We start from the raw sequence: 25,793 nt of genomic DNA, 5'->3' as shown, positions 1-25,793 counted from the left end.
ACTGTATTAACTGGTGGCCAGATGTTTTGATGACCAGCCATCACTTGAATGGTTAAATTTTCATTGTCAAGCTGTTCTAATATTCCATATTATCCAAAAATTTCTAATTAAAAATTTATTAAGCTTTAATCAGTAACCTATCAGTTCAAAAATGGCAATAAAGAATACAAGATCATCTAGAATATGATGACCAACCATAGGAATCGTATGATTTAAGGTATTTATGGTGGGCAAAAACATTATGGTGAAATTTGGAATGGAATCCTTCTACAGAGTCATTGGTTCTCTGGAATTTCTGAAGTGTACTTTTATAATGGTTGTATACTGGTGGTGGAAATCGGGGACACACAGCCCTCTGTCTACCTCTTACTCTTCTTCCACTTACGTAAGTAGGCCTATGCTGCATATATCCAATGAATTCCAACAGGTACAAAGTCATTTAACATATCAAATGTGTTCTGAATGTCATCTATGTTTATGGACATTTATGTTGTGGACTTTTATTTATGGACATTTCAGTTGCGGACATTTATGTTGTGGACTTTTATTTACGTGGGCTTTTCGAAATGGACATTTTAACCTGGAAGCATTTTGTAAAGATACAATGAAATCCTGTTACTAGGTTTATTTTTTCTATGCATTCGAATTCATCCTTCTGTTCCTCATAACAAATATCTATTTGCGCAATATTATTTTTTTTTTCATATTATAAAATGAGTAGTTTAAAAGAGAAAACAATTAGTAGTATTCCGAGATTGTTAATGGCTCTGATATACTTCAAAAGCATTGTAGGTTCATGTGCATACAGATACTGAAACACTTACATCAAATTCAGACTTCACCATAGCAAAGATGAAAGGCACTGAAGTAGTTTCAAGTTCAGACTTCACTATAGGAGAGCTAGCAGGCTCTGGAGTGTCTTCAACTTTTATCTCAGATGTGAGATCATAACTGTGGTCCACACTTTCTCTTTTGATGCCAGCCACTTGCAAATGCGATAAATTCTCTTCCTACAAAACATGAAGATATTATAAATAAATTAATTTAGTTACTTTCAAGTTGACCGCATTGGTAATAGCTATCAATCAGGTTCTGTATGCCAGTCACAGGTTAATTCTTTCAGAGGCTAGAAATTAGGGAACAAAATCAAATGCAGAATAGAAACAAGATTTTACGGATATAAATGATAGATAACAACAAGGTGTTCTCCTCTGAAGAAAATTTACAGCCTGTAATATGTGTAAAAGAATCTGATTTACATTCTACACTATGGGTACATATATTTTTTTCGAATTAGTTATTTCATTACTGAAGACAATACAAGACTGGTATTATAAGAAACATAGCAATAGGCACAAATATTTAAAATATCTAACCTCAAGATTCTCCATCATAGTGCGTGCTTTCAAAATCCTCGTAAGAATAATGTAATATATCTCAAATTTAACACTGTACACTTCTTCTCCCTCAATATACCAACATTAGAAACCCATTACTATTGCAGAAGAATAAATAATATGTTCTGTACTAAAATATTTACAACAAAATAGCAGCACAAAATAGTTAAATCTCTTATAATGAAGGAAAATCTTCAGCAAAATCGAATATATATAGAGCGATCCCTTTGGGTATGTATAAAATAAAAACACTGTAAAACAATTACTACTGAACTTTATTTGTTGCAACTTTGTGCATACAACACTGAAGGATGGGAGATTCCTCAGAACTCAACATGACCCCTATTGCACACACAGCATAACTCATAACGGTGATGAAATTCTGCCCATATCTGTTGAAACATAAGAGGGGTGATTTGTTGAAAAGCTTGAGTAACATTTACTCTCAGTTCATCAATGTTCCTGGGTTTCTGTGAATAGACAATGTCTTTAACAAAATCCTATACGAGGAAGTCAGGAGGGGTTAGATCTAGGGAGTTTGGGGAACAAGCCAGGATGTAGCTGCTTCTCGTACTGGGTTTCGCCTGCGACTTCCTGCTTGTTCTTTTTTTTTTTTACATAAAACCTGTTTCTAGAAATGTTCGGTATCGCAACATTAAGGAATCTTATTTACGTACATTACGCACACAATACTCTAGTCGAAATTCGCATTAAACTCTTTTAACACTCTCAAATTTAGCATAGGAAAGAACACATTGTGCCAGTTGTTGATTTGTAGTAACAATTTTAATCATCTACGATTTTCATTTGTCCTTTCAGATTATGCGCTGTTGATTGTAATATATGGAAACTCCCATCTTTTAACCATAATATAACCAGCAAGAAATTTTTCCTACTGTGTTTCCCGGGGGTAAAAGGTGGTCAGAGCGTGGTGCCGACCACACCACCTCATTCTAGTGCCGAGGTCATGGAAAGCATGGGGCTCTACCTCCATGCCCCCAAGTGCCTTCATGGCACGTTACGGGGATACCTTTACCTTTATTATAGTAGCTTTATAGTAATAAATTAATATTATCCACACTCAAACGGATCAGATTGTATATATAAATGAACATCTGGGTAATTTGCTAGGAGACGACGTTGCACATAGACCACTTTTACACTAAACCTAACCTTAGTGTATAAAACACTAACCTAACTTAACCTGTCACAGATTAAGGAAAAGGTTAGGTTAGGTCAGTTTAGAATTTTAATATACGCTGTATACACTAAGGTTAGGTTTAGTGTAAAAGTGGTCTATGTGCAACGACGTCTCCTAGCAAATTATATCATTAACAAGAAAAGTATAAAATGAACACCATTAATGCTCTTCCTTTTACAATCTGCGATAGTACCATTATTGTCACTTTTGAAAAAAATAATTCGATTAATGCCTTATCACTCTTGAACTTGGTCCTTATTTCATATCTACATTTATCCTGCTTGGTTACTTTCTTATTCTCCAGCATTTTCAAAAACTTAGACAAAAGCAATATTGAATAAAACTTTCACCCATGTCTCTGGAGTATAGTTAAATGGTAATGTGCATCAATATCTAGAATTCAATAATAAAATAAGATAGCTCATTTACTCAGTATACGTCTAAGTTCTCACACTCTGCAACTGTTAGACAAACAAATAAGCAAATCACACAGTAAGTCTGTTCAGATTACCTCTGATAAAGTCGTGTTCTCTCTTATTTCGCATGTGTTCTCATGTGGTTGTAAGTCTAATGGGTCAACCTCAAGTTCCATCTTGATCTCATCCATCACAACTGAAAGAGGTTCAGGAATTAGAAGTGATTCACAGAAACTGAACTATGCAGAAAAACTCATTTATAAGTTGCTACGACATGTTTTATCTTAAATTTGTAAACATGTCTCTAAGTAGTAACGATGTCATATACAAATATGAAGTAGTTTAGTACAGGTGTTATTATGACGAAAAATAATCGAATGTCTAGTTCATGTACAATGTAGGACTATTACAATTAAAGTACATAAATCCTTCTATAAAAGTAGGTATACTAATATCAGATGTGGAGTGTCGTTTCAAATCGTATTAAATGCAGAAAAACAAATTTTACAGGAAACGTAAAAAACGTTTCACGGCTAAGATAATGGAAAAATTTTAAATATCTTAATGTCACTTTTTAGGCATTTTGAAATGACACCAAATGTAATAAACACTGACACTGATTGTTTAATCCAATGCAGGATATTGTCAATTGAAGTTTGCACTTAATACGTTTTGCACCGAAACAGTGGATTTAATACATTTTGAAGCGATTTTGTCACATAATACGATTTGCATCTATAAACCACGCTGAATTGTGCCCTGTCATTTGTCAGTTTTTCTGTGGTTCTTACAGCAGCATACTACGTGGGACGATACATCAATAGTTTTTATTGCTTTCTGCTGGAAAATAATGATAAGGAACGGCGAGTTTCTTACCTACAACCCTTCGAACGGAGCTACCTAAAGAGACATACTTTGGATTGGGCGGCCACTCGGGTCGATCTCTAACTCACATTGAATATAAATTTTAAATAATCATGCCATTTACAGGGTGAGCACAACGTTCCGTTACCCCCTTAAATATCTTAAATACCTCAAATATGCACACCATTGATGTAATTCTGGTCATAATTCAAACATAAAAACAAAATAACCACTGTACACTAACTGTGTATACCTAAGTATCTAAAGAGTCAGTATGTTCCCCATTATTCTCATGACACACAATAATATGGAGTAATGGGACTTTGTGCTCACCCTGTATACTTTATTCTTCAATCCTTATATATCAGGATTTTATTAAGCTCTATAACAAAATTATGAAATATGGTGTGAACACTTGTATTAATTACTGCCATATCTAAGTAAGCTTTAATAACAAAATTACGAAATGTGTGAACACTTGTATTACAATATTACATATTTTTGTAAACTTTATAAAATAATTATAAAAAATATGTTGTAAAGATTTGTATTAAAATACAGTATTACAATATTTAAGTAAGTAAGCTTTGTAACAAATTTATGAAATGTGGTGTAAACACTGGAAAATATATTAATCATTGCTTTAGATTGCACACACAATTTCATTAACATTTTAAATTCTACCTATACGTGATTCTTCATGCAAACAATCACATTCTTCATTCTCATTGTTTTAACTTTCACTAATCTGATTTGTATTAATAACAAAATCATACAATTTCACTGAATCAACCTCTTTCCAATTGTCTCTGAATCTACTATTGAGTAGGTTTCGCAAATCAGATTTGATTTTTTGGCATCACTGATTGATCTCAAGGTGGTAACTTTCGGAGGTACTTTGACATTAACATACCACTTTTCATCAGACTATCACATGATTTAGATGAATCGTCACATCGGTATGTAGGTTTCATTTTCAAACTGATATTCACTTTCCCATTCTTCTCGCATTTCTTTAGCATTATTCTTTTCATTTCTTTTATGCCACTGAGGTTATGAAATTCATTAGCCAAGAGCTTGAAATCCCTGACATGCCAGTCTGTGCCTAAATATTTTACTGTCCCCACTGTTTCATGTATCACCTTATACTCCTCAGGAGGAAGAATTTTATTCTTCTTACGCAAAACCTTTTCTACTAGCCCAAAGGCTCTGTCAGCTGGTAGAAAAGAATAGCCTCTTACCAGAAAAACTAACATATTTTCAGAAACCTGAGGACATATTTTTCTTTGGAGCCAAAGACCAAGAGCATGTATAACATGCATGATATTTTGTATACCACATTCATCGGTGAACAGCCTAATACATTTGGTGAACTGTCGAAATTAAATTCACTGATAAATGTAGTGATACAAGATGCCACTTCAATAGCACCCGCCCAGCCTGTGCTTCATTTCATGTAAAGAAATATGGCTTCTGTGAAGCTTTATCAGTTACACAGAGAGTATAGAAAGCTAATTGTCTTCAATAAATATACTTCACCTATGCTGAGTTTCAAGAGGGGTTCAGTTGCTGTAAGTGGAAACAAAATGACTGTGTCTCATTAGGTTCTGTTCTCATAATTTTATGGAATGTATTGGCACGAAGCTTATGTGCGCCTAAATCGACTAAGAGCCTAGTCTTTTTCAGTGTATCATCGCAGTTTCTTATTGGGAACAGCATGTGTGCGCAATAATTGCATTCATCATTGGCCGGTGTATAAAATCCTATAGCCTATTGAATTTTGTCCGAGAAATATTTGGGGGGGAAAAAAAAAAAAAACACACACACACAATCTTTTTACCCTTAAGTCGGGTATTAACACTTTAATTATTGTACATTTTGAAGTTCTTTGTAATATTTAAGTCGGAAGCCAAATAAAGTCTCTGACTTTTACTTCTATTGTAATGTGATTCCCTTGCTCTTCCTTATAGTAGGTTATTTTACGACGCTCTATCAACATCTGAGGTTATTTAGCGTCTGAATGAAGTAAAGGAGATAATGCCGGTGAAATGAGTCCGGGGTCCAGCACCGATAGTTATCCAGCATTTGCTCATATGGGGTTGAGGGAAAACCCCGAAAAAACCTCAACCAGGTAACATGCCCCAAACGGGAATCAAACCCGGGACACCTGGTTTCGTTGTCAGACGTACTCACCGTTATTCCACAGGTGTGGACCACTTGCTCTTAATATAGAGATGAATTACACTACTTCCCTCTTCTTACCTACATACAGTGCTCTCTTTCGGGCACCATCTCTCCTCTCTCTGATTCCCTTACTGCTCTTAATAGATTTTGCTATTGTACATATCTTGACAATCACAATGTTGTAAAACAGCGGGAAACTCAATAATGGCGGGAAGATACAGCACGCTGGCCTATGCTGTCCATTTAAAATTTTAACTAATGGAAGTTGTACATAATACGATTTGATCCGACACATCATGGGAGTTGTACATAATACGATTTGATCCAACACATAATTTTCATCATAGAAAAAAGGCGGGAAAGAATACGAATTGCTCCAATATGAGATCAGGGTCTTAAAGAATACCATCTCAGCTATGCGAAATCGCTTCAAACTAAATTTCGACCGAGGATGTATTTAATATGATTTGAAACGACACTCCACAGATGTTAAATGTCTGTCCTGATATACAATCCCATTATGGGTCTATATAACTATAGGATATCGGTAGTATGTTTATGAGAATACTGGGTGTTCAGTTCAAAGTGTGTCATGGCTCACTGTATGCCGTCATGTGGCTAGTTGATGAGCCTAGAGAATTCAATCTTCCTACACTTCCACAGAGGTGTATTACTTATGTGCTAGAGAAGTTGCCTAGTAAGTACGGCGTTCATTCAGAAGAGTACTTACCGATACGTACGGTAATGACGGTAGTGACAGGAATGTGAACTTTTTCGAAACGTTTACTGAGGTAATTTTTTTCTTACTGTCGGGATATGGGGAGAGGGTTAAGATGATTACTTACGTATTTGTTGACATTAACTTCGATGGTCAACATGGACACAGAACATTTGATTTGTATTGTGGAATGTTGCCGTACGCAACCGATGATAACAAATACCCTGCGTACGGCTTGGCTGCGCAAAACACAGTTAGAAAGAGGTTATGGTAGCACACAGACCGAACAGACCGCCATCTGTTGCTACGACGTTCAAGTTATACCGTACACGTTCTCAAGTTCAGATTGAACGCCTTGATTAATAGGCAACTTCTCTGACACAAAAGCTGAAACTCGCTTCAAATCACTGACTCATAAACAATGACGTCAAGACACACTTTCAAATGAACACCCAGTATATGTTGGCTAGATTGGGGAATGGGGTGATGTCATAAGATTGACGTCATTGGTTAGTAGGGTTACATTTTGTGTTTGCGGATAAATATAGAGGTCGCTGTGGATTCTGGTGAGTAGGTTGGTATAAGTGTAAATTTTATTGGTGGTTGGTACTGATGAGGTTTGAATGGCGTACCGGTAAAGCATGTGTTTGGATGGTGTGTAAATCATTCTATTATTTGTTCAATTAGTGAGCAGTTGTGCTACTGGTGATTTTTTTGGCTATGGAGTGCGTTGCTGGCCCAAGAGGAGTGAAATGGAGGGCTGAACAAGGACATGAGGTCGACTTACGTGAGAAGGTTAGTGGGTTAGTTGAGGTGATATCTCAGTGACATGAAGTCGATGTATGTGAGAAGGTTAGTGGGTTAGTTGAAGTGATATCTCAGTGACATGAGGTCGACGTATGTGAGAAGGTTAGTGGGTTAGTTGAGGTGATATCTCAGTGACATGAGGTCGAATACTGTGAATTCAATTATATAAGTGCGTTTTCTCTGCCGTGTATAGTGTCGAATTGCCGAAATTTCACCTATGGGATCGTGTTGATGATATCCTATTTTGAATAAGAACAGATGGGTTGTATTCCAGAACGGGATGTTGTGAAATTGTTTTGCTCATATATCCTATTTTGGATAAGAGCGGATGGGCTCTGTTCCAGAATGGGATATCGTCAATTTGTGTGATTATTCTTTTTAGATAGTTTTATTTACTCGCCGTGTTGGTTTACGTCGGCCATGTTGTGACGTACTACCGCCATGTTGCGACGTCATTGTTTGTCAAACTTGACGAAAATTAAGTGATATCCTATAATAAAATACTCCCGGCCTATTTGAACACATTGTCACTCCAAGCACATTATATATTATGTACAGTGGCGAGCGGTGACATTTTCCAGGGGGGACCAGCAGTAATGAAACTGTCACGACACTATTTAACAATAAACAGAAGAAATATACGGTAATAAAAATATATTAGCTAGTACGTATTACAACGAAAATAAGACTTATCAGTTACCAACTTCGTGTGTACATCAACAAATCCTCCTCTCTCCTTTTCGGGCAAATTTTTCTATGACATCATCGTAAAAATGTCTTTGGCATTGAATTTTGTTCAATAGAGCCTTTTCGATCGATAACAGTGAAAGTCGTGAAAGCCTGTCTTCTCACTGAGTGTTTCGTACGTAACTCTTTACGCGTTTTAAACTGGAAAAAGTACTTGAAAACTTTAGTGCTTTGTAAGTGTGTATAATTGATATCATACTTGGATAGCACGTGCAAGAACTCCATATAGTTTTAACGATTAATTGATTCACTGTGTTCGTTATGACCTCTGAGAGGTAGCGCTTGCTTTGCCAGTACAGGTAAGCAAGTTACATCGATTAATCACTTCATTATTTCTCTATTAGAGGAAACTTCGACAGTGTGTTTCAAAACATCAGCCCTGCATTGTCACTTAGTTGAAAGTCTACCCTTGTGTTACCAAAAGTTTATATCTCGTAATTGCAGATAAATGTGATTTCGTCTTCTAATGGCGAATCTTTGCTTTGTGAAAATTACTGATATCAGAGAAACCTGTACTATTCCATACTCCTCTATCGGTTTCTAAAGGAACACAAGGCCAGCAAAATAATTTATTTTTCGATTTGCATGCCGTTAGTCATTTTGAAGATTCGTAGTATTCAATTTTGAAATGACACACATAGTTTTTTATTTTTGTACTCATGGAAACGACTGGAGTAGACCTACCTTTTACTATAATATTTTGCTTTTTCTGAAAACTTAGACCAGGTGCACACAGAATCAGACGCGGCGTGGCGCGACGCGACATTTTGTCTGTTGGTACTTGTCTCCCATTGATTTCTCATGATGCGATGCACACAGAATCAGACGCGGAGCGACGGTCGCGAGCAGACACAAGGAAACACGAAGAGACAACATCGAATGACTGCTAGAAGTTCGTCGCGAGGAGACTGATAGCTGCAGTGTACTGCTCATGCGCTAGTGGTGGCTATGATTGCACGCTTTCACTATCTACAAATACTATTGTTATTCATAATGGAGCTCGATGCGGATAAATTAGCTGTTTTAGTACAGGAAAGATATGTTCTGTACAATCTTTGAAACAATATCACGACAATAATGTGGTTTCTAAAAATATGTGAAAAATTGCAAATGAGATGAAAGCACCAGGTGAATAATAATTAATAATAATAACACTGCATAACAAATTTTAACTTTTTTTTGCGCTGGGCATGTGATACATGTTTTCCATATAATATGAGCCTCCTGAATACGAATATGACAATAAAAATAGTTGTTAGTTACGGTTTTTGAGAAATTTTCGAATTTATATCTATTCGAAATACTGCTTTATGTAATGACAATAAGGTTAAATATTCAGTGTTTAGAAGATTACAGCTTTCTTTTTTTGCATTTTATTTTACACTGGGCATCAGGTACATCAAGAGCTACAGTCCAACAACAGTCTGCTAGCATATTGGTACTCCACTGTCCTTGGTATCTTTTTTCCATAGTTGAAATTTCTTGATGAAAGCGCTCACCATGCTCATCACTGAAATCGCCAGAATTCTCGGGGAAAAAGTCAAGGTGGAAGTGAAGGAAGTGAATTTTCAGGCACATGTTACAACCCCTAATTTCATACGCCAACTGTAAATTATTCATTAATTCTTTATAGTTATCACTTCTATAGTTACTCAGAAAATTTAATACAACTTCCTTGAATGCAATCCAGATGGCTCTATCTTTTCCTTCCAACAAAGATTCGAAGTGATTGTCCTTCATTATTTCTCTAATTTGTGGTCCATTCAGAACTCCCTCTTTTATTTTTGAATCATTAATAGCAGGAACTTTTTCCTGGATATGTTTAAATGCTTCAGATTTATGATTCATCCCTTTAACAAAATTCTTCATTAACGCTATCTTAATGCGTAAAGGGGTAAAATTACTTTGCTTTGAGGTACAAAGGGGTTGATGTATAATATTTTTTCTATGGCTGTAGTGTTTGTTGTTTTATTTTATAATGCTTGTCTTGAGCGCGACTGTCCCATTCGCACAGAAAGCAGCAAAATTTTGTGTAGCCTAATTGCATTCCAAAAAGCAAATCCTTCAAATCCGCACATATAAACCATTCGTACTTTGAATATTATCATTAAAGCACACTTTAAAGAAATACACGTCTTAGACAGAATACTAACACCACGGAATTCTCCTGGTAAACGGAAGCGATTTCATATGGCAAACCTGTTTCTTCTCCTCCAAATCGAACCGAAAAGGGTTATAAAAGAATTTCCGCTTCTAGAAGTGGTTTTGACAAGGTGGTCTATTGCAAAATATAAACTACAGTAATGTAATTAAAGCTCACAATGAAAGAAATACACATCTCAAGTAAAATCAGGTAAACTCTAGCAAATTCATACCGTGAACCTGGTTCATCTCCTCCAAATAGACTCGTAAAAGGGCAATAAAATAATTTCCGTTTCTACAAGTGCTTCTAACATGGTGGCCTACTTATATAGGGTGGTTCAAAAAGAGCGCCGGTTTTGAAACGGCTGGTAAATTTTCGTTTGTCTGTTGGTGACATTGTTTTGTTTAGTTTCTATTTCCAGGAACATTCCGATTGGCGACTCGGTTTGAATTTCTTGCATTTTCGCATTCTGTGTCTAACAATGGAGCAGTTCACTTGTGCGCAACGTGTGTTAATCGTGAAAATGTTTTATCAGAATGGAGAAAGAGATGCTGCAACTGTCAGGCTACTTCACGCGATTCTAGGGCGCATTGAAGCACCGAATGAATCAACAGTTCGCAGACTTATAAAAAAGTTCTTTGAGACGGGTTCAACAGTAAACCTTAAAAGTCCTGGGCGTCGTCGTTCTGGCCGATCTGAGCAGAACATTGCGGTGGTTCGTGACAGTGTGGCTGTTAGCCCAATGAAATCAATTTATCGCCGTTCCCAACAGTTGGGCTTCAGTATGGAGAATTCTCTGGTATGATCTCAATTACCACCCCTACAAAATTCAGTTGATCCATGAGCAGCTCCCGGATCGCCTCATTTCGCGTAATGCTGATCATCAATGGCCACCAAGGTCATGTGACTTAACTCCTTGTGACTTTTTCCTTTGGGGTCATCTTAAATCATTGGTGTATGCCAATAAACCCCGAAACATCCATGACTTGGAGGAAATTGGACGAGTTGTCGGCGAAATAGAAGTAGAAATTTGTCAGGCAGTCATAGTGAATTTCATGGACAGAGTTCTTGCATGCCAGCGCATATGCCCGACATCATGTTTCATACATGAAATAGGAAGGCCATATGAACATGTTTATGTATTTTATTTCTGTTTATTGTAGAAATAAACTTACACGAAATACAGTGATTTTTTTAAAATGAAATGCAAAGAAAATGAATTATACTGTATATCTCGGAAACCCGAACTGCTTGTTATTTTTTAATTCTGGAGGTCGAAATTAGTAAGAATTTGTTAGTTTTATGTCTGGCGCAATATGACTGTTGACCAGTGTAATTTGTAATAAGCCTAATTCTCTGCTCTATACTATCACTCATTATTGATTTAATATATTGTTTTTCTTTATTGTGAGTCGTGCAGTAGTCATAAACATGTAAAGTGACGTTTGTGCAGTACATTAGTAGTATTTGATTTTAAGACTCTTTCAATCATACAGATTTTTAGGCATATTAAGCGTCCTTAGGAAATAATAACCAAATACAATAGAATTTTTCATATAGACAGTCCTCTTTTATTGGCGCCATTTTCTAGCCTAGGCCAGTTTTCCAAATCCACACAGCCAGCAAATCAGTTGTCGCGAGCAGACTGTTTTAAGCTGTCACGAGGCGTTGTGAAGCAAAACGTAGCGTCGCGTCTGATTCTGTGTGCACCTGGCCTTAAACTTCCAAATGAAGTACCGAACCGATGCTTAACAGACGGTCCAAAACACAACACTGTGACTGTTGGCAGTCGTGACTGATATCGCTGCAGAATGGTTACAATTCAGACGACGCAGTTGGTATGAGCTGCAATGGACTTGCATTTCGAAACGAGTCCCTTTCCGTGTTTACTAAACAGCGTAAAACACAATATATTGTTTTAGTCCATGTTACACTACACAGGCACACTCTCAGAACTTAACTGATTCCGTAGAGCGTCTCGTTTAGGCACAGTGAAAACGTACACAAAGTGCAGGTAACGTGTGGGGGATGGACGACCCATACGATAAACACGAGGGATGCACAAGGTTTTAGTTACAACATTTATGGCGGAGCATTAATTGAAATTATATTTTCCAAAAACACACAAAACAAAAGAACACAAATTGCATAACGTTATCATATACACATTTTAAAAAACAAGCAATTGTAACGTTGAAATAATTCAATGTAACAAATCAAATTTTGCTACTTATATCATGTTGCTTCCAAGCAGTTTTTTTTTACAGTCATGAATTGCATTCTCTGTATGACTAACATAATATCATAATAATACCGGTGAGAACAAGTTACCTGGTTGAGTTTTTCCGGGGTTTTCTCTCAACTCAATACGACCAAATGCTGCGTAACCTCGGAGTCACTTCACCGGCATTATCAACTTCATCTCTTTCAGACGCTAATAACGTAAGATGTTGATAAAGCGTCGTGAAATAAACTAGAAAAAAACCGTACATATATATGCATGCACTGCTTGGATTCCCCACTGCTTGAATGCGCAAAGCTGAAAGAAAAGTTAATCCATGTACATGTATCTTCACACACCTATTTCTCCTCTCCTTTGGTGCGAGATTAGTCACGATATGGTTACTAATGCTGGTACAGTTTGCTTACCTGTATTCTAGATTTTATCGTAACTTATACATTGAAAGTGCAAACATTAACGTCCTGCACCCACACAAGACGTCAGCCATACAGATCTATAATGCCATGAAAATGAGTCGAAAGGCAGGATCTCACTGCTTCAAAGATACGAGCACTGTTGCCAGTATACTGATTTTGTAGCTCAACTGCAGTATTTGTGCCCCTATGCCTTAACCAACGAGATAGATACTTTCTAACTCGTTGGCCTTACCAGAGCCACTGCCATCGTGATCTAAACCAGGCCGTAATGCAGGATGTGTGACGTCACTCGATGGGTCGGGCTTTTCTATTTGAGTATACGGAGCTGAGTGAAATATATTACTTTAATGCGTAATTTTATTTAGTGTGATGTGTGTATAAGATACGTTCACTTCTTACTGCATAATATGTTGCAGAAATAATTACAAAATTGTGTTATTTTAATGTGAACGGAGTTTTACATGTTAACATAACCTGCTTGCATCAACATTGTAAGTTTGGAATGGAAGCTATTTTGAGATTTAATAAAGAAGAATTATTTATATTGTGATTTTAATTTAGCACATCTATCTTCCTTAATTGTAGGTAGAAAATTTACCACAGTCCCTCCTATGAAATTAGTGCTGGTACGTACGGTTGTGTGTTACTTCATCTGGTAGGTTAGATAAATAGAATTCAATACGACCCAGTATAGTAGGGAACAAATAAATAATACAATTAAATTGTTATTCAATGTAATGTGTGCATAAGTTCCGGCTAGTTCCATTTATTTGTTGCATAATGTGGCAGGAATAATTATAAAACTGTGTTATTTTTATGTGAAGAGAATTCACCATGTCAACATAACCTATTTGCGCCAACATTTTAAGTTGAGAACGAAAGCTATTGTGAGATTTAGTAAAGAGAAATATATTTAGGATAAACTTCAGAACACGGTTATCTTCCTTACTTATAGGTAGAAAATTCACCACAGTCCCTCCTATGAAATGTACATACGATTATATTACTTAACTAGGGTTAAACGAGCGTTGAGATATAATTCCGGTAACTTTTGAACTGAAAACAGTTGAATTTATTTTTTGTGGAGACGCATTTCATCCTCTAAGCAAGGCATAATAAAAGCCTGAACTAACCGAACTAATTAGTATATGCAAGGTGTATGAATACGAAGGGAACTACCTCAGCGCTAGTTTAGCCCTGGTAACATATTAAACTAATCAGACTGGAGTACCGTATGAAACGAATAAATACAATTGAAGTGTAGACAAATTGCATTTACAAGTTATACGTAGCGTTATCTTAATTATTATGCATAATTGCGAATACAGAAATAAGGCAAGTACTGATAGAGTAAACATAACCTATAATGTCAACACATCAAAATATGCATGCGATGCAACTGAAAATTGTTGAAACGTGCTTAAATGAATGTGCAAGAATTTCGTAATGAAGCGAGCGTGTTTTATTTCAATTAATTACAATACTAGATACTGTAACAGTAATGAAAAGTATAAGGTATAATTTTTCATAATATACTATATGTATCTTGCTTTTAGTTCAAATTGTGTATATTATCAAACGTATTATTTATAATGTAGATTATTCACACATAAGAAGGGCGCAATAATTTAAATTTAATAAAACAAATACGGTGAACTAACAAAAATGGATTAGACAAGAGTAACATCAGTAACGCTGCACTTAGGCCTAATCATAATTTACTTTACATCCCAGTCAATGTTTCACTTTCACGTGTATATTATTACACATATTTACTGTTTATAACACCAAAAATTCACTTAACCACATAAGGGCGCAATATTTAATCGAAATAAAGGCAGGTATCACACATACGAACTTTGCCTGCAACAACGTAATTTTCACACCAAAAATAATATTATACCTTACGTTGCAAGTGAATTGTGTCTCAAGTGTCTCACAGTCACTGTTTAAAATTTTACTGACGCAATTACACTGCATTTCAGAGAAATATATGTTATTTTTCATGTACTGCAACTAATTGATATGGTTGAAAGACCGCCCTTAGCGATCAGCTGTTAAGCGAGTCACGTGGTCTGCCTTACGGCCTGTATTAGATCACGACGGCAGTGCCAGAGCCTTCTTTAGTTACAAGCCGGGGCCATACGTCGGCAACACTGTAATTAACTGTCACCCGGAGGCTGACCGTACAGTACACGTGTTTGTGCTAATGCCGATTTTCAATGTAAATTAATGTTACAATATAAGTGTGTGTCGATGGAATTATGTTTGCGGTCGTACCAAACGTTAATTGTTGATGTATTATAAACTAAATGCGTGTTGGTGATAAAAAAAACAAGACAATAAATGAAAATAAAATGGTTGCAGTCTTTGGGAATTTTTACGGTTATGGATGACAAAGTAATTGACTATTCTATTAAATATTGTATAACCACATTTTTATATTCTTATTTGTGGTTTGTGTGTATCAGAATTCTAGTCAATTTGTTGGGTCTCGCCTGCTATATCAATAAAGTTACGCCGTTGGTTTTCAAAGTCATTGTAAACAGCTGTTTTATGATCCCATAAATGTTGCAGTTTTGTTGAAGTTTCGGAATGCCTGCTATACGTTAGAACTATCTATAATTTGTAGATGCATATAATCACTTTGTTGGTTTGGCCAATGTTACTTATGTCCCGCCCACTATAGAAACATAGGCCAATTTTACACATATTTAGTATAACTTGTTGCTTCTTTGACAGGTTAGGTTTGGTTAGTTTAGGTTTTTGTTATAGCCTACCTTGCATATACGATTATAGCGCAACATTGGCAGTGATAAAAGCGAGCCCCTACCACGCCGTAGCGGAGAAGTGAGAAATATGTTCCCAAATTGAAGTAGCAGAAATCCGCCATTTGTTTGGTAGAAAACGCGCGAGATTTCGAAACCGCTATTTAAATACGTGTATTGTGTATCCTAAAGCTAAATGTTTTTGTGTAAAGGAACAATACTTCCTTTCCGAGATACCTTTAATACCGTGTTTCTGCTGTCAGCAGAGTTGCTAGGTTTTCTGCGAGGGTAATCGGAATATCAGAAGCTAACTTACGACATTAGTCTTATCAACATTTTACCACAAAATTTATAGCAATTTTCTGCAAAGTAGTGTTTGCGTGATTTTTAATGTAATAGACCTATTCGCCTCCGTGATAAACACTAAAGTACAAAGGACACACAGTACAATGAACATTATAATTTTTTCTTTTATTAACCACGAATATGTTTTAACCATTTGCTACTAAATTAACTTTGTAACCGTTACTGCAACAGTTTCACTATCTGACGATGAATCCATGTTTAAACATAGTTTACTAAATTTTAAAACACAGCAATTGTTTACACGATATCAAATCGCTATCTTTTTTGCCACTCAACGCACTCAAAGTACACAATATTTAATAATTGTGAGAGCAGCGACCAGGGACCGAAACGGATTAATCAACAATGCGGTAGAACTAGGAGAAGTAGGTATTAATTTGCGAGTTTAGTTGCCTTACGGCAATCAGCTGGGCTACCTCACAGACTTACTAAATATCCGTGGTAACTTCTATGTTTACAATGTTACCATTTGAATCAATATATAGGCCTAAATAAAAATATCGGATAATAGGAAATACCGACATAATTTGTTTAAATAATAATCAGTAAAATCGGATTATTTGTCAATCCCGACTCGCTTTAATCGGGACTCAACCAGAAAATTGGAAGAATCCCGCCTAAATTGGGATACCCGGAAAGCCTGGCTGTCAGACTTGTATCATTTTCGTAGGAACTTTGAATGTGAATATTCATAACCACGGTTAATAAAAGAATTAATGTCAACTTTTAAATTCAATCTATAGGTTAAACTGCTGCATGAAGTCAAAAAGCATTATTATTATTATTATTATTATTATTATTATTATTATTATTATTATTATTATTAGTAGTAGTAGTAGTAGTAGTAGTAGTAGTAGTAGTAGTAGTAGTAGTAGTAGTAGCAACAGCAGCAGCAGCAGTAGCATAAGAAAATGTTTAATTAATTCGTAACTAAGATAAGAATTACTTTCAGTCAGTTATATTAAACATTTTTTATAACTTATGCAGTTTCTGTAGCTTTAAATTCGGTGAATAATTATTCATGTATGCACTGAAAAAATAACTGTTTGAAGAAAATGAATGATATGGAGTAGATGAAGGACAATAGCAATGAATATGGTAATAGCATAGTTTGAAAGGTAAAAACTATCTTCGAAATGAGTTGAACACACTGAATGATTCATTGTAGGGTAGAAAATCTCTCTGCGGATTGCACCTATCCACTTTCGTTTAAGAGAATCTTTACTCAGAGGAAACTTGAAGCATAAAGAGTCACATGACAAGTACAATAATTTGTCTTCTATAACATAATATGGAGAAAAAATTGTCTTTGAAACGAAGGATTAACTAATCAGTGAAATATAACATTCCTTCCTACTTTATCTTTACATCCGTGTGCATTACTGCAATTAAAAGCAGCGCACGAAAGAACTGTGCTTATTCAGCTCTGACAAACAAATGGCCGCCCGCCGGCTGTTCAATTTGGGAGCATAACACTAGCGCCAGTGAGCGGTCTAGTGGTTATTTAGGAAGTCTATGGATAAAAGTGAAATAATCGTTCAGTGGGCGTTGGATACTCTACATTCACCCACTTGGTATTTACAGGATTAAAAGTCCACAGAGTTTACGCTAATTGATACATACATGTACTTAATAGATAATGTTGCGTTTTGTTACGTATTATGTTGAAGGGATGTGTTTTCATTTTTTCATAGATTGTTTTACTTGGCTTAACTGTATTTACATCCTCATACTTTTATTATAATAGGAATGTCAATAGTTTCTTCTGTTTACATTTTATTTTAGGCCTATTTGCATAATTCACATTCTTAGCTTGTTTTCTGTAGTTATATTTATTTAAAATTATATTTTAAAAAGTTTATAACAAATAATTTAGGATAACAGTATTGTTACGGTGACTGGCCAGGTTCAAATTAAAACTGGCTTCCTGGACATCTGAAATATTTATAGAAAAGCACGACATAATCACATGAAATTAAAATGCATATGATATCCTACACCTTTCATGTCAGAGGTGAAACAACATTAAGCGGCAAAACATTGTCAATTTACTAGCCACATAATGGTTAATGGATTGGAATAGGGTATTGCGAAAGTACGTCATTATTTTATTTATTTCTGGTAGAAGTAACATTTCTTTAAGTATTTATTTATTTTCCCTTGTACCATCAACAAAAAAACAAGTATGTTTTTATTTTTTTTTTTTAATTATAAGTGTAGTTGCTACGACACATAGACACACAGCACTTTCTAGGCATCTGAAATATTTGTAGAAAAACACGATAGATAATCACATAAGATAATATTGAAATATATCCTAAACCTTTCACAGATGAAACACCATTAAGTCGCAAAACATTGTCAATTTGCTAGCCACAAATTTGTTAACTGAATGGAACTTAAGAATACTGCGTAGGAACTTACATCTTTATTGCATTATTGATTTTATTATTTTCGGTGCAAGGAATATATTTTTATTTATTTATTTACCTTCGTACTATCAATGAAAACATGTTTTTTTTTTTTTTGTAATTATTTTAAGTGGCAGCCTTTGTATGTAAGTAGCCTACTTACGCCGTATTCTGAAGTATAGCTAATTGATTGCAATAAAGCACTATTTTCGAACCTGTAATAATTTACATCACTATCTGAATCTTGATCTTACGTTTGTGCATGAAGTAATATTGAAAAAATACGCGTTACATATAACGAAAGCAATGAGCAAACACAGTATCACTCTAAAATCTCCCGCCTCCACTCTGCGTTGCCAAACCTACCCATGCCCCGGCTTGTAACTAAAGAAGGCTCTGCCTTAACCAAAGACGTTTTATAGTTTAACCTAGACTCACTACGAGCGCTGTTCCTCGACCAAAAATTGAACACTTTCGTGCATCTCCATCTTGGGGCAGAGAGCCATGTGATTACAATATGTTTACATCACAATTCCGCTTAATTTGAAATAACATAGGAGGTTATTCAGTATTATTGAATGTGTTAGGAGTAAGTGCGTATTAATTTAATCAATAATGTGTGTGTGTATATAGTGTTTATATAGTTTAAATGAATCGTTCTCCTGTGATATACGTGAAATCACAGTGTAGGCTTACTATTGTGCTACATATGAGGCCTATACATATAGTGTTTATATAATATTTTAATCATGTTATAAGTGAAACCATCGTGTGCTCTTGTGCTGCATACAACTGTATAAATAGTGTTCTTTTATCATTTATTTGCATCGTACTCCTATATAAATTCCGCAAGTGGAATCATGGTGTATATTTGTGCTGCATACAACTGTACGAATCAACGTAAGAAGGATTCGGAAATTTCTTTTCACAAGTAAGGTAGTTACATATATTGTATTAAAATATTGTAAAGTGACTGAGAACAGTAGTACATATTTATTGTGTTACTAGAAGAGAATGTTTTATAGGAGTAAGCGCAAACTTTCTTTTTAGGTTTCCATTGCAAAAGCGTGAGCTTCTCAGTAAATGATTATCTGCTGTTAAACGCGATAAATTTATACCATCAATTCACCACAGGCTTTATTCAGTTCATTTCATAGAATCTTGTTTCTGGAAGAGTAATGGTAATAAGTTACTGAAACCTGACGCAGTTCCACCAGTTTTTAATTTTCCAGCCCATCTCACAAAGGTAATCACAAAATAAGTTTAAAAGGCCATAGCCTAGTTAGATTTTTGACCTTTAAAATAATGTTTTTTTATGTTCATTTATTTGTAACTTATATTGAAGTACGGTACTGAAAGTTACTTATAACATAGATCCATGTCTATATTTTGCAAATCATAATTAAAATTAATTTATTTATGAATCAAGAGGTGAGTGAAAAATAAATCTGGTTAAGTATTTTCATACTATCTAGATATGGCCTAGTTACAATATTTTGACATTCTTGCACATATTCGATTTAATAATAACAGTTGATGCATTTCTTTGTTTATTGAAATATTTATTATTAGGCCTAAGCAAAATGCACGCAGTGTGCAAGATTAAGTTAATGTCCTAACTCGATTAATTAAATATTTCAGTAACTCCATCGGTACAAATTTGATGAATTGTGTAAATATGAATAGGCCTAATCACGAAGACAAGAATTTTTAATTGACAGTTTTAGCATAACAGCTTAATATTTGTTGTTCACAAAAATTACGATTACTGACTGACAGTTCCAGTTTCTTCAATTATTTGCTGTTGTAGACTACTACAGGAATGCAGGTGATTACGTTTCACTGTTTATATTTGTTTTTATCCTTGTTACTCTTTTAGCTTATATTTGGTTGTTTTTTTATGGTACAGTAATAAATCTTAGTGTCTTTTGCGGTTGCGTTCTATCAGCATTACTTTTCGTCCGCTATTTTCACGACCGCAAGATGCACACAATGTGCAAGATTAAGTTAATGTTCTCACTCGGTTATTGAAATATATTTCAGGAAGCCCATCCTACGGATATGATGAATTATGTAAATAGAAATACGCCCAAGTCATAAAGACGACGAAGATTATTGACTGACAGTTGCAGGATTAATATCTTTGATTATTTGATGTTATACCACAAGAATGCAGGTAATTACGTTTTACTATTTATATTTGTCTTTATCCTTGTTACTCTTAGGCTCATGTTTGGTTGTTTTTATGTTGAATAGTAATAAATCTTAGTTTGTTTTACGATTGCGTTCTATCAGCATTGCTTTCCGTCCGCTATCGTCACGGCCCCAAGATGGCGGCGAGCGATCGCTTCAATTTGGGTCCAGTCGTATCTTCTGCGCAGCCGGCAGTGTTGGGACTTGGTCTTAACAACTGAAGGAGTGCCAATATACTTCTTGCGCGTTTTGCGCTACCAACCTTACTCATCTGGCTCAGTTTTTTCTTCTTCTTCTTCTTCTTCTTCTTCTTCTTCTTCTTCTTCTTCTTCTTATTGTTGTTATTATTATTATTATTATTATTATTATTATTATTATTATTATTATTATTATTATTATTATTATATGCGTGTGTGATGCTAAGTCTGTATTGTTTTGAGGTTATTCCTTTAATAGACTCATTTTGTTTTGAAGAGGTTTCGATTTTCACGGCCTGCAATTTAAAAAAAAATACGTGCCTGCAATAAGAAGGCATACATGGACATCAACAAGCAGCACACTCTGCAGCAAATACTTTATAGATGACTTCCACTAGTTAAGATCTGGTGATAAGGTCAAGTTGCTGAAAGAAGATGCAGTACTGACAGTTTTTAATTTTCGAAGTCATCTTCAGAAAAAAAGAAATACTCATCAGTATCTGGTGAAATTAGAGTCATTGTTTCTCAGGTTAGTAGTTAATTGTTTGCTTTCTTTTGTAATGCTGTTTCTTTTTACTTTGGAGTTGTTTATGAAAAAGTTACAAAGAAATTCCAGAGTAAAGTGTAAAGGTGATGAATTGGCTCAAATTCACAGTTAGCCTACAGTTGTTTAGTGTGACTGTTTCAGAAATCTACTCAAAATAGACTTAGACTTACCTAAATAAATTGGTTCAAGTCTTATCTCAATCATTTTTTTTTAATTTCACTGATCTGAAATAATTAAAAATCTACACTGTGCTCTGTCCTTGCACCAATAAATAACAAATACTCAACAATTTTATTTTGATTTCAGGAGAAAGAATCTGAAATGGATCTTCATCTTCCTCAGTGTACATCATCTGGGGCACTGTTTTCTGAAGCACACAAATGCCAGCAGACATACAAACAAAATCTCACACAATGTCCTACAAAATTAAAATTCAAGAAAACAATTAAATCGTTACAAATTAAACTAAGTCGCAGAATAAAAAATCAGTAGCCTTTCTGAATTAATTGCAGAACTGAAAAAAAAAGGGCATCTGGAATGTGACCTACAAACTATTTTTGAAAGTAATTTTAGTGGTTTCCTATTTCATTTCACTATGAATCAGTTTCAGAATTCTCAGTGTGGGATATCCAGCAAAAGGTACAGTGATATCATGAAACAGTTTGCTCTTATATTACACTTCTATTCCCCTACAGCACCCAAGTGTGTAGATCATTGTTTCAATTACCACATTCAAACAGGCTTAGGTCATGGATTTCTTCCGTTAATTGTGAACTACCTCTGGTTGAGGTTCTGGCTCATATGCAAATCTGTTATCAGGCAGTACATCTCACTTGACGAAATGTGTCAGAGGAAGAACTGTTGTTTATATAATCTGAAGTCTGATTAGTGTAATAATTAGCTAATGTATGCAAAGGAGGGGGAAAGGAACTAGCCTCCCTAATCCCATTATCTCCTGGCATAGTTGCCTCATATAAGTGGTGTCACGTTGGTATCACTTTCGGGGTTCAGACCTGTCTTCGGAGAGTTGACTAAACAACTACAATTATTGTGAACCTGGTTTTGTAGCCGAAACATAGCTATATGTGAAAGAGAACTGTGGCAAGAAACCGCATCTACATGAATGTGAATTAATTTTCGATAGTGTCAATGAAAAGGCAGTTAGCGTGGGATGATTCAAACAATATGGATAAAGGTTATGTGGACTGAGATGGCATTGCTTCTGCAGAAGCAAAGAAATTGCCTAAGAAGGCAATGGTATTTGAAATAGTTTCCTATACAACAAAGTTTTGAGGCTCTGCTGGTACTGTTTCATTTATAAGGAATGTTGATAAATTATTTGATAATATGAATTCCCGTAACGTATTTTGCAAAGGTTATAAATAGCCTCTAAACCTGGAAAATATGAACTTTTATCAAACATTTTTTGAAGAAATGGACTCTTTTCTGAAGATCTCTCTGCATTGATGACATTCCAGCATTATCGCATCCTCGCATAACCTTTCCATTTGGTTTCATAGTATGGATGAAGAGTTTGGGTATGTCAGTGCCAGAGTTTCTGTTCTGAGAAAGCAATCCCCTGAAATAAATTGTCACAGGATGACACTGAGTTGTTCTTTGCGTGCATAAGAGCGAAGATGGGTGGAACAATAACTCGAATACACAACAATTGAAAGCTGGTTTAAAGTCATAGTTGTTGAGAAATAGTATCTCTACAGGAAATAATTCAAATGTACCGTAAACTGGGGTGACTTTGATAGTTTTTTCTATTCAATGTGATGTAGTTTCCAAGAAAATTATGTTATAAAAATGAAAAAAAAAATCCTATACAATCAGATGACTTTCTAGATTCTATATAAACAATTGAAATTTCAATAAAAAGTAACAAAATCTTAGAAAAAATTAACTATGGTATATCAAATTCACCCCACCTTATGGGATGACTTTGATATGCAATTTGAAAATGCATAAAATTGAAGGAAGAGATAGCCAATATATCAATCTCGCCCCACAGTAAAATCTGCCAAGCCCTTCTCATACTGTAGCATGTAAAACTTATTGGATCTGTAGGGTGACTTTGATACCCGCTCATATGTGAATATAAAGAAGTTTATACAGAGTTTGCATTAAGGAGAATTAACACTCTGAATCTTAACAAATAACATCGATTAAATTTTAACAATTAAAATTCAGTCTAAGTTGCCAAATCTTAGATTTATTGGCATATGTTTTATTTAACGATGCTCGCAACTGCAGAGGTTATATCAGCGTCGCCGGATGTGCCGGAATTTTGTCCCGTGGGAGTTCTTTTACATACCAGTAAATCTACTGACATGAGCCTGTCGCATTTAAGCACACTTAACATTCCCTGATAGAATCTTCAGAAACATTTGCCCTAGCATGTGAAATATTCTACGAAATTCTTTGAGCAATCAGGGTCTTGTGGTGTTTGATGAAGCCTCGGGCCCAGTCAGTGTCTCGTACATTGTTACGGAATTTTGATACATTTACTCCCTTTTTATCCATGTAAGATTTTGTGAACACCTATACATCAACCATCGACAAAGGGAAACCCCAATCGCCACACTTGACAATTGCCCTGACTAGACACTTTTCTTCTATCTCAGGTAATACTGTATGGCCTCCTGTCTCACGAATATACTTGCCGTGAAATTTGTTATGGAGTGTGCCATATGGTATTTTTTATCTTTCAGATACTTGTTTGGTAGATAATTTATTTTCACTTATTTTTTTAACAGTTTCCTCCAGATCATAACTACGAGAACCTGGCTTTGATGCATATGTATGTGGCATATCTTGTCACTAGAATTCACTTTATTAACAGACAAATAATATCGTAACAAGCAAAACCATATATGAGATTTCCAATTCTGCCACTGAGGAAACAAACACAACATGAAAATTTATTACCTACGGTTGTATCAAACCCACTCCAGCAATGGAATCAAAGTGACCCCACAGAAAATAAAAGTCAATAAATAGTCCAATTTCCAATTTCTTTCGAAACATGTGGTAATTTAAGTGAAAATGTTTATAAAGACGTGTTAAAAGTTAATTAGCTTTTAAAGTATTATTATTATTATTATTATTATTATTATTAATATTAGAAGCTGGAATTCCAAAAGTTTCTATACTATTTTTTTAACAATAATGCACCTATCACAACAACACTGGATTTGTATTACACCAATACATATTATATTACAACAACAAACATAATTTAAAACTAGTAGAATCAGTGATCCGAATCATGCTTTGGAAAATTTTTCAGCATACTTCGAAACTTTACCATAGCCATCTAAATGTTTTTTTAAACATGTATCAAAGTCACCCCTCGAGTTCAAAGTCACCCCAGTTGAAGGTAATTGATTTTGAATCAACCAATTATGTTGCCATTGCACAGTTCTACTCTCCAAAATGGCAACTGACGGACAGTAATGAAGCTAGCGACGATAATTGTTTAGGTTTATTTAATGTACTTCATTCAACAGTTATATGTTATTACCTAAATAATATTATCTTACATTGTTGAGTTTATAGTGAGGAAACTCCTAAAAAATATAAGATGTTCCGAACGTGCATTGTTGTTAAAACAACTAAAAGTCCAGTCAGTGCAACATCTGCTGCAAAATTCGTCACTCATATCCTTCTTTTTTCACAAAAAAAACATGTCTAGGGATGATCTAGTATGAGTGTCTGAGGCTGTTTTTTAAGGTCATTCAATGTGCTGAAAAGCATTTTCGTTCACTTCTGAATATTTCAGATTTTTCCTGATCAAACACATATTCCTACTTTGTTAACACTGTATTTGTTAAGTAATTTTAGTAAGGCAGCAACAGATTGTGAAGATTTATATGAGACCAAACCAGCAGCAGCTCATTAACATTTAATGCCTAGTGCCAGAGATAAGGATAATGATAAATAGTAACAATAATGACATTATTATTATTATTATTATTATTATTATTATTATTATTATTATTATTATTAAACTCACCAAAATGTATACAGCTGTACACAAAGTTCAGACAAATTAGAGGAAAAATGGACATTTGTCGGTTAATAGACAGGCATTCCATCAATAATGTAACGTAATTTATTTATTTACTTAGTTATTTAACGACGCTATATCAACTACGAGGTTATTTAGCGTCG

At 35.0% G+C, this 25,793-nt stretch overlaps 1 protein-coding gene and 1 long non-coding RNA gene across 3 annotated transcripts in view; one reads left to right on the top strand and one right to left on the bottom strand.

Annotated features, from left to right (window-relative positions):
* Window positions 1-13,391, bottom strand: part of LOC138691421 (zinc finger protein 235-like) — a 34,821-nt gene extending 21,430 nt beyond the window's left edge. Inside the window, exons 1-4 of one of the 2 annotated variants that reach the window (XM_069813343.1) lie at window positions 13,127-13,391; window positions 12,809-12,950; window positions 3,110-3,210; window positions 825-1,010 (exon numbers count right to left, since the gene is read on the bottom strand). In XM_069813343.1, coding sequence (XP_069669444.1) covers window positions 825-1,010; window positions 3,110-3,205 — 282 coding nt within the window. In that variant the 5' untranslated portion in view covers window positions 3,206-3,210; window positions 12,809-12,950; window positions 13,127-13,391. The remainder of the gene's footprint in view (window positions 1-824; window positions 1,011-3,109; window positions 3,211-12,808; window positions 12,951-13,126) is intronic. The other variant, XM_069813342.1, reaches the window with a different exon arrangement.
* A 6,873-nt stretch (window positions 13,392-20,264) lies between these two features.
* LOC138691412 (uncharacterized) lies at window positions 20,265-24,738 on the top strand. The gene is made up of 3 exons (XR_011329871.1): window positions 20,265-20,856; window positions 20,976-21,599; window positions 21,924-24,738. It is a non-coding gene; the product is annotated as an uncharacterized lncRNA (long non-coding RNA).
* The last annotated feature ends 1,055 nt before the right edge of the window (window positions 24,739-25,793 follow it).

The sequence above is a fragment of the Periplaneta americana genome, chromosome 16 (assembly GCF_040183065.1).
Source record: "Periplaneta americana isolate PAMFEO1 chromosome 16, P.americana_PAMFEO1_priV1, whole genome shotgun sequence".
Taxonomy (NCBI): domain Eukaryota; kingdom Metazoa; phylum Arthropoda; class Insecta; order Blattodea; family Blattidae; genus Periplaneta; species Periplaneta americana.
This window is presented reverse-complemented; position numbering and strand designations above follow the sequence as displayed.